Genomic DNA, 13432 nt, shown 5'->3' with positions numbered 1-13432 from the left:
TTATGACGACAGCACATGAAGCAAAACATTACGAAATACAATTTATTTGAATTTCTCAATGAATACAGGCTGTACGAGTGTTTATTCAAAAGCATAAGCAATCTTAAAAAATTATACAAAACATTAGTGGTAACATGTTACAAAATACATTCGTTTGAAACATTGATAAAGAAATGATATAGGTGCTGATTTAGAAAAAGAAAAAAAAGCATACAAGAGCAGTTCGATATACAGGAAAGTATGATGAAATACATGCTTCATTTTAGCATTTTTAATGATATTCTTTTATTGGTAACGTGAACTTTCTCTTCATCTCATCGTGATTTTTATAAAGACATAATTGTATACTGCCATATAGTAAATATAGAAAACATATAATTTCAATTATGATTTTATGCTGACTGAGAGAGAACAATATGGACACATCGTCATCTGCAGTTACATCACAGTGCAGCAACAGGTGGCAGGGTAGTTGTCTGCACTGACTAGAAATTCATTTCCATAGACAAAGTAAACGTGTGATTTCCCTTTCCATGAGTAGGTCACTTTTGTGACAGGAATCAGTTCAATAGTTTGACGCTGGACACACAAAAGAGTAGGCATGTTACTCAAAACAACACACATTCATTGCATTACTAATAGTGAAATGATGTTTTACTGCATTATATTCAGCTGTAAATGAAGATGGTGCACAATTAATTACCTGTTGAAGAATGCGAGAGGTCTGGGAGAGCCTGGCCTGGTGTTCGTTGATTAAGCGCTGTGCGGCATTTACCACAGTAGGGTCCGGGAATCCCATTACTGGATATACCTGAACGTCGAACAAGGTAAAAAAAATAAATAAATAATAATCCATCCATCCATCCATTTTCTTGGCCGCTTTTTCCTCACAAGGGTCGCGGTGGTGCTAGAGCCTATCCCAGCTGGCTTCGGGCAGTAGGCGGGGTACACCCTGAACTGGTTGCCAGCCAATCGCAGGGCACACAGAGACGAACAACCACACTCACATTCACACCTAGGGACAATTTGGAGTGTTCAATTAACCTGCCATGCATGTTTTTGGAATGTGGGAGGAAACCGGAGTACCCGGTGAAAACCCACGCAAGCACGGGGAGAACATGCAAACTCCACCCAGGAAGGCCGAAGCCCGGACTCGATCTCACGTCCTCTGCACTGGGAGGCGGACGTGCTAACCAGTCAGCCACCGTGCTGCCATAAATAATAATATTAATAAAAATAAAAAATCTGACTTGATTTGTTTTTAAGATTGCATCAATTGTACAGTGCTTGTCTCAAGATTTAAACACAGTGTTTAAATTAACAGAAGAAAAATTATACTGATCAAAAAAAGTATGGTAAGTAAATAAGTCTGTAGTATGAAGTTTGCTTCTATGGTAAGCCAGCTAAGAGGTCCCCAGTTGGTTCAAAGGGTTAACTGGAACACATAAGAGGGAGCATAAAACTCAAACTCTGCCCTCCCTCCACTGTCTGCCTGTACACTTAAAAGTTCCTTTATATGGTTTCACCTCACCTTACCCTTCTGAGCTGATCAATCCCTACGCTCCTGACCGGTGCCTTAAGGTCAGCTGACCAGCTGCTTGTGGCAATATTGGAGTGGAATGACCTCCCAGTAAACATTAAACAAGCCCACTATCCCACAAAAAAAAAAACAGCTTTAAAGACCTATTTTAATTCCTTGGCTTTCAACACAGCATACGATTCTGCCCTTGCTTTATGTCTTGTTGTTTTTTAAGCTATTTATTGTTTTTAAATAATAGTATATCCAGTTGTCTTATATTTTATGTTCAATTTGACACGACACTGCTTCGGCTGAGGTTGTTTTTAAAGTGCTCCATGAATAAAACTGAGTTCCGTTGAGTAGTTTCTTAGTGTCATTTACCCAAAGATCAAGCAAAACAATAAAGACCAATTGGGACATACATTCATCTTTGACAGTTCCATGTCAGAAGAATTAGGTGAAGACCCTTTTTTGGTATAGTAAACAAAGCAAGGCCATTAAAGGATGGTTGGATGAAATCATATATATATATATTAATGGTTACAAACATCCCACAGACACACTACGTTTTGCAGACTGGGGAGTTGCAAAAAGCATAGTTGGTCAACAGTTCCTTTTCATTTCCTGCTATTGAAATGGCCCAGTGTTACAATACAGTAATCTATAGAGTGTACAACATAATTAGTACCTGCTTGAGAAAACAAGCATGGACAAAAACTCTTACCAAGTACTGAGCGTCCCTTAAAAGCTCCTTGCCAGACACTTTGCTAAGGTTATCCAATTGAAGTCCACTGGATTGCTCCACAACATAGTCATCAGAGTTGTTGGTCCTGAAATATATCATATAGTTTTTGCTTGATTGCTGTTACTATAACACCTTATTAACAATGCAGCCAGACTGATGGACAATAAAAGAAACAACACCATTTTACAGTCAGGTTGATATAAACCAAAAGCTGCTGCTTCCCACGACATGTGGAGCATTGCTTGAATCCTTGCCCCTGGCAGCCGTGGCAGCTGTAAAACAGTGTAGGAATGATAAGCTGTAGATTTATTAAAGATTTTCTTTATTTTAGAAGCAAATGTTTTGTAAATAAAGTTTTACTTACTTTTCCCGCCCTCTGCCAAAGCAATGATTGCATCGCTCATTTCCGTGGCGGAAACCAGCTCCATTGCACACCCAGCAAACTTTCTAGCAGAAAGGAAAGAAATCTAGCAGTTGGTCAGGGTTACTGAAGGTCACTTCCACCAATGACCCTTACAATTATGACTTACATTGCCTGCGCCGGAACAATCTTTGCAAGGTGTCCGCCCCATTCCCATGCAAACGTGACAGCTCTGTTGATGAAATGATTCTCATTAGGGAAAAACGCACTTCTTTCTCTTGTTTGAACATGCTTAGAATCACATGAGGTCATTATGAACCTTCATTGATGAAGTGTAGGGAACTTTGATGATCTGTTTACTGTCTGTAAAATAACTAGGGGCTGGTGCAGGAATATTCCAGGGTCCGGGAGGGTGTTGGGAGTATGCATCCACTGGCTGACCTGATCCAAAGAAAGCAGGATTGCAGTGAGGAGATAACCTTATTGATTTCAAAGGAAATGGTACTTTAAATAGCTGACAGAGAGCAGAACTAGACAGATAAGCAATACAAATTTAAAAATCACTCAATGTTAAGTTAAAGGAAAGTGATTAAAAGGAAAGTCAACCCCCCTTTTTTTTCCACAATATGTTCTATGTAGCCCCACTCGTCTACATATGGTATTTTTCTTAATACTGTGTTAGTGGAATATGAGTTAAGCAGCAAAATCCAGCAGTTCTTATCAATATCAAAAGGCGGCCATTTTGCCATTTCACCTGTTTTCTGAAGCTGAGCTGTGATTGGTTGTTACCTGTAACCTGAGCAATTGTGATGTCATTTTCACTCTACAGCAAGTGACAAAATCCCCCTAAAATGGATTTTGCTGCATAACTCATATTACACAAATGTCATATTAATCAGGATGTCATGCTTAGACTAGTAAGATCACATATAGCATAGAGGTATTATTGTCAAGAAAAGTTTAAGGCTGACTTCCCCTTTAACTAATTTCGGATGTAATTTTACATTAAATGTGCTGTATCTTTCTACAGCATGTGACTATATATACCTGTCTTACATGACCACGGTCAGATTTAATGAACAAAAGAATAAAAACAAAATTCAGATGATAAATCTAACAGTTACAAAGTAGGACACAAGAGTGACATACCGGTATATGGCTCATGACTCCACTCAGTCGATCTCGATTCAGTGAAGGTTTCCAGTCGGTACTAAATAAAAGTCATCCAAATTACACACTTAAATTGCATGGTCATATTCAAATTTAATTGAGCCTTCCTTTTTACCCTGTAGGTATTGAAAGCCTCCATGCTGGTGATCACTCCATCTTTTGCTGGTGCTGAACTATAACAACATTTGCTGGAGGCCCACAGTGCAAAAGCCTCCCGCGCTGTCGTCTCACTTATTGATGGAATACTGCAATCAGCAGAGGAATGAGATGCGTGCTTGAAATGATGCCTTCATTGTCTTAGCTACACACATCCATTAGTTTTGGATTCATTGGAGTAGAAAAAAAGTGAGCATTACTTCCATTGCGGTTGTTCAGCTCCAGGTTGAGGCTGAGGAGTTGGTTGCGTCGGCATTGGAGGGGGCAGAAATCCACCTAAAGCCAAGATGGAAAGTCAGCTAATTTTTGGCTATATTGTCACACTGGATCAGAAAAACACATGAATTACAAATAATGGACCTAAAGTCCTTAATGACTATTCCCAGTGACCCTATTTGCCTCAAAGTGCTGCATCACAGTATTCTTGTGTTTGAAAAACAAAAACAAAAAACATACATTATGATGAATTGCGCAATTACCATTTTTATTCAAAAGAGGCAATTAGGGGTGGGAATCTTTGAATGTCTCATGATTCGATTCAATTCCGATTTTTGGGTCTGCGATTCGATTCAGAATCTATTTTTGATTAAGAACGATTTTTGCTTCAAAATGATTTGATTGACAAAGATTTTTGCTTCAATTTATAAATGTGCAAAGAATCGTAATGATCTACTCCAGTCTGGCTCGCTAATGCTAATTAGCGCGCTACTCACGGCACTTTTATCACTCAAAAGAACGGCACCACACTGCAAAAAAACAATTTTTATTGGAATAACTTGATCGTGACTTTTTCCTTCTACTCTCTAATGTGGCTAGAATTTAACAGTGCATCAGACCGCAAGGAACCACACGGCCCCTAAGTGTCCAAATCGGGTACAACATGAACAGCGCTCCAAATAAAGGCACACACAGACAAAGGCAAGACAGTTTAAAATAATTTAAATGAAATCAATTTTGGGACATTTAAAATTGATTCTGAATCATATTAAATGAGAATCACGATTCTTACGAGAATATATTTTTTGGGCACACTCCTACATTCAATACTGCATGTTTATTGCAGTTGCAGTCCATCACACTGAGCTGTTATACATATTTCAAACCCATACGACTCTAGTAGCCCTACGTATATTGGTGGCCCTTGTTCTTTTCACACTGCATTTAGTACAGTGCAGTGCAGCGACAACCGACCCATTTATTGTGTATGGGTTGCGCAGGGCAACAACACAACCGTGCTTTGGAAGCTGGTCTCGAGATGGGTGCCGCGAAAACCATGTGTGCTGTATTTGTTTTGGTGGGGTCAACAACAATGTGTATCAGAACCTGTTTGTCGCCACGCCAACAACACATAGAAAGTCCGTAAATGGGCCACTCAGCGTTCACAACAGCTAGTCCAAGTTTTAACTTTCATTTTTCGAGTAGTGTGTATCTTGCTGACACTGAAAGCTGCAAGTGCCTACATTATACGAAATGGCATGTTCGAAGTTCACTGCTAAAAGAAAAATGACAGTGCAAATTTACAATTTAAAGAAGAGCAGACTGAAAATTTTGCATTAATTCTCCCTCCTATCAGCAAAAGACCAACATGCTTAATATGACATATTTACATATTACATATTAATTAAAAAAAATACTTAGCTCAACCAGTCCCACAATAATTTTAAAAAGGCATGTTTTATTCCTAAAAAAGTAATATATAAAAAATATATATATATAAAATAAAATTTGTATTGTAATTGTAATATATTGTAATTGTAATATATTGATTGAAAATCAGTCTAACATATGCACAAATTGAACATTAATATTGCTTAAATATAGGAAATAAAAAATAATAATTTATTCAAATGCATTGCAAGTAAGTTAGATTGCACATAAATAAACTTTTGAAAACAAACTTTTAAAAGATTAAATGTGATTGTATTGTACTTAAATGTTAAATACAATTGAACTGATATTAACAAATGTACTGTACTGCAAAAAAGAAGAAGTTTAAACTGCTGCAACATGCTTCTGTAACTGTGCCGTCTGAATATTCAATTCAGTGATTCACTAGTGGGAGCCCAGTACGTGGTACTGGTGCCACACTGAGAATCACTGCCAGCCTATATAGCACAATTTGAAATGACATTATGAGATGAAGCATAGCAATTTTGAAGAGATATTTCCTCAAAATTCATGCATAAGAAAAACTAAAATAAAAGAACTGAAATCATCATATAATGTTAAAAGAAATCGAATATGTATGTGATGCGTCCGTGAATCTGCAAATTGGGTAACAGTGTTAACTTTATATTTGTCTTTAATTTAATCACACTTGAAACATGAAGCATAAACCTTTTGACTATAAGATTTTAAGATTCATATAGTACCCAATCAAGGCAATCAATGTGATGAGAGTACTTCTACAGTACATCACTAAAAATAAGATTTTTGGTAATTGCCACGTACTTAACTCAATTAAAAAACATGTCCCATTGTGTTACACTTCAAGTCACATTAGATATGAAGAATAGTTGTTGTTTAGTCACTTATATGACTATACGGACCTCCTCCTCCGGCCACAGTGCCTTCGTATCCGGGCATGTTGTCAAACATGCTGGCTGGTGGAGCGCTCGGTCCTTGGTAGTCAGGCGCGGGTGGGGCAATCAACGCTGAAACAAACCAGAGGAACCAGTTCATGAAAACCTTCATATCTCTATTCAAGTGCTCCAGTAAGCAAAGTTTTAAATATGATGCATAATTCAGAAACCCACAAAAACATTTTAGTTACGTCTGATTGCGCATGTCAAACTAATTTAGAGATCAGGTGAAGTTTTATGAGGATCACGTTCCTTCGCCCACGACGACGTACATCTTACGTGAGCGAGTGTGTGCGAGTGTGTGACTTACCTTGACCCTCTGCGTTGTTATAATCCATTTTAGAGGTTTGTGAACAACACTAAATACTGACTGGTATGTTGCAGCCCTAAAAGGAAAAACACTTGTAAAGCACCCCCGCTGTTGTCACGGGACGCTAAATCCACGGTGTGAAGACATGGTGTGACGTCACCCTATGTGTTGCACGGAAGTGTGCGATTACATCCTTTCTTAAACAGACACTCCCGGTTCAGCAACGTTTTAGGGCCCAGTGAAAACAATCCATCATTGCACATACCAGGAGGACCATGGGTTGCTTGTAGGTAACCCGGATTGGCCACGCCATAACTTCGTCTTCCGTCGCTGGTTGGAAAGGAAAACGAAAGTTAACAAGAGGCCAGAAAGTAACGGGACGATCCGACACGAAATGTTACTTTACCAAACACTGATTTTCAAACACTCACTCTATTATAGGCTTATACTCCATGTTGACGCGTTGGATGAGCTCTGAAAACAAACATGAAAACGAAGTTTTACACAACTACCGATAACATCACGTGACAAACAAAACAATCATTTACCTTCTTTTAAACGTGTCAGAAATCACAGTCAGCTAAAACGTCCTTTCTTGTTCTAACAGTAAGATATAGGTGGCGTTTTCATTTTTGAGAGGTCACCATCCACTGCTGATTTCCCAACACAGCCAGCCCCCTTAAAAAAAGGGGGGGGGGGGTGCGGAAGTGCGCACAAACCCGCCCCATGGGCAGTAAACTACAAAAGTGAAGTATCACATTCTTTTGATTGATTGATTTTTCACCTTAGGCCTACGCCCACAGAACTACATAATTACACAGAAGAATTACAACAGACCAGATGCTCGAATTTAGAGGGGGCAGTTCATTAATCCATTTACAATATAGAGAGCAAACTGAACCATTAAACATCAGTGATATAGCTACATGGTAGCCAAGGGTCCGGTTGTTTGCCTTGCCGACACTCTGCGGCTAATTTGTACTGTTTTGTTGCTTATAAATGTAGTTCTCACGGGGTGACCAAGAGCCGCCTATATGGTGTGAAGAGAGCGACATCCAGGTAGATCAGGTTAACAGAAGTGAAACGCGTGCAGATTTGTGTGCGTGTGTGTGCGCGCGTGCGTGTGCGCGCGCGTGCGTGTGTGTGCTCAGTGAATGATTCTACCATTATTATTCACTTCTTGCGAATGAACAAAATGCTATCTGTCAAAGGATTGTGTGTGATTCTGTTTCCTCTTTTTAAGCCCGACAGGCATCCATTTCTCCAATAATTTGAGTCCAGTCACGTGAAAGCAAACACACATTCACTTTCTCCAATATCTTATAATACACATTAAAAAATGAGAGGAAGATATTGAATATTGAAAAGTGAGTTAAATCTTTGAAAATGTTGTCATAATGTATTTATACTATTTTGAATACTGCACAGGTGGATACTTAACTCCTTATGGGCCTAATCTAAAGTAGTCACCTGAAAGCCAGCATATTAAGGAAGCTAGTGTGACGTGTTGGGGAACATGTGGAGCTTTTGTGTTGCATGGAATTTGTTTGTGAATAAACCCTGCCACAATTTTGCGTGACGAGCAAGTGAACCATGGTCTGTGAGGCGAATACAAGAGAGCCGTGAAAAGTTGTTTGTGGTTAATCTCTCTACGTTAATGAAGTTCAGTAATCACTGATGAAAGCTGCATGTTTTGCGTGAATCGAGATTCCTGTAAAACTATCACAGAGAAAAATAAGGACAGTAGAAAAAAACAAAAAACTGTTTATATTTTAATGAACTCATAAAATATATGTTAACTAGAACCTAATCAATCATTCTCTTGTTTTAGTATGAGGGCAAGAAGTAGATCGAGTTCTATTCCCACCGTTGTATTATCATGATTTCATTCAAGGAGAAATAGATATTTCTTAGAACAGCAAGCTATACAGGTTGTCTTTGAAATATCACCTTGTCTTGTATGCAAGGTTTCATTAAATTGTGTGTATATCTTTATCTTCTGTAAAAAACAACAACTGTAACTTACTGAAGAGATTTGACAGAGTAAGGTAAAGGTAAGGTAAATTCCACTGATTGTCACACCCAACTAAGTGGGGGCAAAATTCGTTCTCCGCATTTAACCCATCCCCTGAGGGAGCGGTGAGCAGCAATGATTGCGCTCGGGAATCACATGGTGATCTAACCCACCAATTCCAACCCTTTATACTGAGTGTCAAGCAGGGAGGCAATGGGTCCCATTTTTATAGTCTTTGGTATGACCTCCCAGTCTCAGAGCGGACACTCTACCACAAGGCCACTGAGTTGGTTAAATATTCCATGTATATCTGTGTCTGTGTTATGCTAACCCCAATGGCCAAGGCATGCACACCAGAAGGAGCAGCAAAATATCCACCGTATTGAAGCAAAGGCATCACTATTCTATAAAGTACATAAAAAAGTATAAGCCATGTGTCTTCAAAACAGATTCTAGTGATTCCCAGTTATTGGCTAGCGACTAGATCAGGGTGTACCTCGCTTTCGCCCAAAGTCAGCTGGATAGGTTTCAACACATCCGCGACCCTAATGAGGATAAGCAGTACAGAGAATGGATGAATGGATTCTAGTGATTTCGTACAGTCAAAAGAACTGTCGTTCCCATCACAGCAAATAAGTGGGCCAAAGCCAGCTTGACAAGAGCACAGTACAGGCAAATTCTAACGGTACTACGGCCTTCAGGGACGCCACATAATCAATAAGAAAGAAAAAAAACGTCACTATACTTTAATTATATACTGCAGTTAGTAATATTTTCTCTGAAAATTGAGAAGCCATTCTACCCTCTACCTAAGCCGTCTATCATCCTCTACCCTGCGCCCTTTATTTTAATAATGGCCGCACCTGTTTGATGCTCTTTTGAGGGAGTCTCAACAGTCAGAAGATCAGTACAATAATCATATTTGAGATGAAAGCATGAGCAATTTTCTCCCTTTTCTGTTTAAAGAGTTTGCTTCTTCTTAAAATAATAATAATAACAAAGGCCTAGCCTATTTATTGTACAGTTGCCTGAAGAATATTTAGAGTCAGGTACAATATTTAAGGTTAATGTTTTACGTAATAGGCGCTGTAATGTGAAGTTCGTTGTTGTGAACTATAGTTCCCATCAGCCTTTGCAACACACCCGGAAATCCTTTTCTTTCCTTCCGGTGTCGGTGGTGTCCTCTTCGGATATACATCGCCGGGTGAGTTAATGGAATCTGTTACAATCCGCACAAATTGTTCTCTTACTACACCGTATGGGTGCTTGTAATAAATTATTTATGTCTGATATTCGTATATCTGATGAAATTAAACTTTACAGAAGGACAGAGTTTACGTTTTGCAGCGCGATGTGCCTCTGCTAAAGCTAGCGCAAGTCTGCTATGCGTTCTTCATGTCATGCCTTGTCAAAATTGAACAGAGGCCCGCTAGTATAAAACCTCCTGACAAGTACTAGAAGCACCGAAGCAGCTGTAGTTTTTGAATAATTCACAATGTACATGCAATTGGCGTGTAAAACCTGGCGTGTTGGCACCATGTCTTCCTAATTGTTTCAACGTTAGCCGAGCAGCTTGCTAACAGGGTAGTCAACATGTCTATAAAGCGCTGCCAGTAGTTTTAGTGTCTTGAATTTCGGGGTTCGAGTCAAGGTAACAGAATGATATTTAAAATGTATCATTTGCGTTTAAATATTGACAGACTCCAGATCTTACGATTACATAAAATGTTAACATTACGTTAATACTTGTTTGCATTCTCAGTCACAATGGCAGCCCTCCGACCCCTCACAAAGCCCAAAATCGTCAAGAAGAGAACCAAGAAGTTCATTCGCCATCAATCAGACCGATATGTCAAGATTGCGGTAAGTTATGATCCTGTATGGACTACAACCAAAATGCACAATTGTAGTTGCACATGACTCAAAGATGAAAATACGCAATTTCTTGTCTCGGAACAGAAAAACTGGCGCAAGCCCAGAGGTATTGACAACAGGGTCCGCAGGCGGTTCAAGGGACAGATGCTGATGCCCAACATCGGTTACGGTAGCAACAAGAAGACAAAGTATATGCTGCCAACTGGCTTCAAGAAGTTCCTGGTGCACAATGTCAAGGAACTGGAAGTTCTCATGATGAGTAACAAGTAAGTTATTGTTTCACTGTTAATATTGTGTCAGAAGTCAAGTTGAAGATACTGCTTTGTAAACTGAACACTTAATCTGTGCCATCCACACATCCAACACAACTACTTGGATGCAAAAAAGTATTTCCGCTGTTCTCTTTGCTTGATTGTCACTGATAGCTGGGTTTGCACTCTTATTAGTGGACCACCGTTTGTGGGTTGTGTGCGCCAGCAACATACTCACCTTGTGTGTACAATAGTGGCTCTTGAGCGTCTTCACAGCATGTGCTTGTCACTTCATGTGCATTTTGTTCAAAATCAAATAATCTGATCCATTTATTTTTTTTAAAGTAATAATTTAAGATGAATTAGAATGATGCAAAACTGTTTAAGGCTCATAGTCTTTATTATATGTATGGCGTAAACTAATCTAGGCTTTTTTGGGGGGGGGTGATGAGTTGATAATTAAAACTTGATCAGTTAAAAGCAATAATTGCATGAAGAGGTCAAAGTTGATTTGATGCACAGCTGGATCAAACGGCTGTAGCAATAGTGTATGACCCTGCGCTATCGCACTCAAATGCATCTATTTGAATGAAACGATGTGACTGCAATAAAGTGACATGAGATCATCTGTATTGACTGTTACAAATGACTGAATATTAAAATCGCACGACTTGTAATAAATCAGCTCAAAGTGTTATTCAGCATAAAACAATGTGAATCCCTTTTGACGTATTAATTGTGCATCCTTTGATTCCTTTACAGGACTCACTGTGCGGAAATCGCCCACAACGTCTCGTCAAAGAACAGAAAGGTGATCGTGGAGAGGGCAGCTCAGCTGGCCATCAAGGTCACGAACCCCAACGCCAGGCTCAGGAGCGAGGAGAACGAATAAAATGGCTGTTCATAATAAATACTTAATAGAATGCTGCTCATGCAATTTTTTTGGTGTGTAGTTTCATTTGTTAATGGAAAGTTGAGTTAAATGTTTGACATTGAAGCCGGTGAGGGAAACAAGTTCATTTATTTGGCTGTTTTACTTTTGAAATAATGGCCATTGTGTATGGTTTACCACCTGCCAAATACATATTTGCTATGAAAATATGGTTTGCGTTTTGTCTTAGGAGCAAAAAGTAGAATTGTTCAAATGCACATTTTTGTAGATGAGGCTCTTCCTGTACTGTGTGGAGATTCCATCAGATTTACAATATTTACCAAGCCTTTCTCATTATGTTCCTGTAGCTCTGCAGTGGTTTGCTTCAATAAGTGTCCAGATTGTGGTTTTGCATTGTTGAGAAGTCGTACCCCGCTGAGAAAGTTCCCATTGCGATATGGCAGCCGGGCTGTGCCCCTCTGTGCTTAACCGTGTGCCATCTGTCACCCCAAAAGTGCCAGCAATGCACACAAAAATATAATTTGCCAGTCAAGTGGGGAAGTGGGAAGAAGCAAAACCAAGACGGAGAATTTTTTTTAGAGTATTCAAGCAACACTTAACTGGATGCTGCTGAGAAAGCTGGAAGTTCTCCAGAGAGGGACGAGGACAGCCAAAGACCATGAACATGTCAGCGGCGAGGATAGCGTTTGGAAAAGGCCACCTCACACCCAAGCAAGTCTCCTTTGGCTTCTCTCGACCTGATCTGCGTACAAGCGTCCACTCTGCAGGAGGAAAGAGAAGGATGTTCTCCTTTTCACTCAGATGTCGACTTGGCATTGTGCGAGGGAGGACAAAAGGTACAAACGTCAAAGCGCCAGGAATTATGGGCGCTTGCGCGTTGTAGTTCTATCTAAGTTTGCTGTTATGAAACAATTAATGCAGCTTAACACCCCTCCGCCCCCCACTAATTTTAAGAAGAAATGCACAAAAATACCAAAATATTGAGTGATCTATGTGACGTCGAATTTGTTTTTAAATCGCACTTGCATCTTATTACCACAAGATGGCAGTCTGGTCAGTTTGAGGGACATTTAGGGTGAGGTTGGTGCTTAAAAATTAGCCTTTTTTTTTTAATTGCTGTTGTATTTTTTATGCATATGTATGATCGCTTTTTATTCGACGCCTCATAGTTGTAGGTGCAGTTTAGTTACTGCTGCCTTGCTTATTAGACAGCAGAAATATGATGACATTATTGTGGCCCTGTGAGGCGAATTCGAAATCTGGTTTGGTTGACGAAACAATCCCATTGCTAATATTGTTTAAAAATAAACAGAATACGTATTCGGTTTTAACAAATAGCATCACTATCAATCCTGAGCTAGCATTGGGACTATAAACAAGGTCGCATGACTTATTCGTAATGGAGTGTTCTTATGTGTAACGCAAAATTTTCTCAGCTTGGCGCGGTGTTTTTTTGCAGATCAAATTAGAGGCACAAAGATGGGGCTAAAGTGGACAATTTTTTTCCCCACAGATCATTTTATCTCAAAAAGTGCTGTTATTGGTTGAGGGGGATTG

General features: G+C 39.4%; 3 protein-coding genes across 6 annotated transcripts in view; 2 read left to right on the top strand and 1 right to left on the bottom strand.

Annotated features, from left to right (window-relative positions):
• Positions 1 to 28: 28 nt before the first annotated feature.
• Positions 29 to 7533, bottom strand: ssuh2rs1 (ssu-2 homolog, related sequence 1). Of its 3 annotated transcripts, none has more exons than XM_077547897.1 (14): positions 7392 to 7533; positions 7275 to 7317; positions 7109 to 7173; positions 6501 to 6605; positions 4152 to 4227; positions 3911 to 4040; positions 3775 to 3835; positions 2945 to 3066; positions 2795 to 2857; positions 2629 to 2711; positions 2444 to 2536; positions 2244 to 2349; positions 704 to 811; positions 29 to 579 (listed from the first exon to the last, which is right to left on the bottom strand). In XM_077547897.1, the coding sequence occupies exons 2-14, from the start codon at positions 7295 to 7297 to the stop codon at positions 439 to 441; spliced, it is 1176 nt and encodes a 391-aa protein (XP_077404023.1). In that variant the 5' UTR covers positions 7298 to 7317; positions 7392 to 7533; the 3' UTR covers positions 29 to 438. The 3 variants fall into 3 exon arrangements, with proteins under 3 accessions (XP_077404023.1, XP_077404040.1, XP_077404031.1); XM_077547914.1 differs by lacking the exon at positions 7392 to 7533 and adding an exon at positions 6844 to 6919; XM_077547905.1 differs by lacking the exons at positions 7109 to 7173; positions 7275 to 7317; positions 7392 to 7533 and adding an exon at positions 6844 to 7098.
• A 2422-nt stretch (positions 7534 to 9955) lies between these two features.
• rpl32 (ribosomal protein L32) lies at positions 9956 to 11920 on the top strand. Its single transcript, XM_077554753.1, has 4 exons — positions 9956 to 10061; positions 10620 to 10720; positions 10817 to 10998; positions 11746 to 11920. Exons 2-4 carry the CDS (start codon positions 10625 to 10627, stop codon positions 11873 to 11875), a joined length of 408 nt encoding a protein of 135 aa, XP_077410879.1. The 5' UTR covers positions 9956 to 10061; positions 10620 to 10624; the 3' UTR covers positions 11876 to 11920.
• Positions 11921 to 12421: 501 nt separating this feature from the next.
• Positions 12422 to 13432, top strand: part of LOC144060465 (glutamate receptor-interacting protein 2-like) — a 37939-nt gene continuing 36928 nt past the window's right edge. For both annotated transcript variants that reach the window (XM_077580066.1, XM_077580059.1), the window contains exon 1: positions 12422 to 12711. In XM_077580066.1, the coding sequence (XP_077436192.1) occupies positions 12534 to 12711 (178 nt within the window). In that variant the 5' untranslated portion in view covers positions 12422 to 12533. The remainder of the gene's footprint in view (positions 12712 to 13432) is intronic.

This window comes from Vanacampus margaritifer, chromosome 1 (genome assembly GCF_051991255.1).
Source record: "Vanacampus margaritifer isolate UIUO_Vmar chromosome 1, RoL_Vmar_1.0, whole genome shotgun sequence".
Lineage (NCBI taxonomy): Eukaryota > Metazoa > Chordata > Actinopteri > Syngnathiformes > Syngnathidae > Vanacampus > Vanacampus margaritifer.
This window is presented reverse-complemented; position numbering and strand designations above follow the sequence as displayed.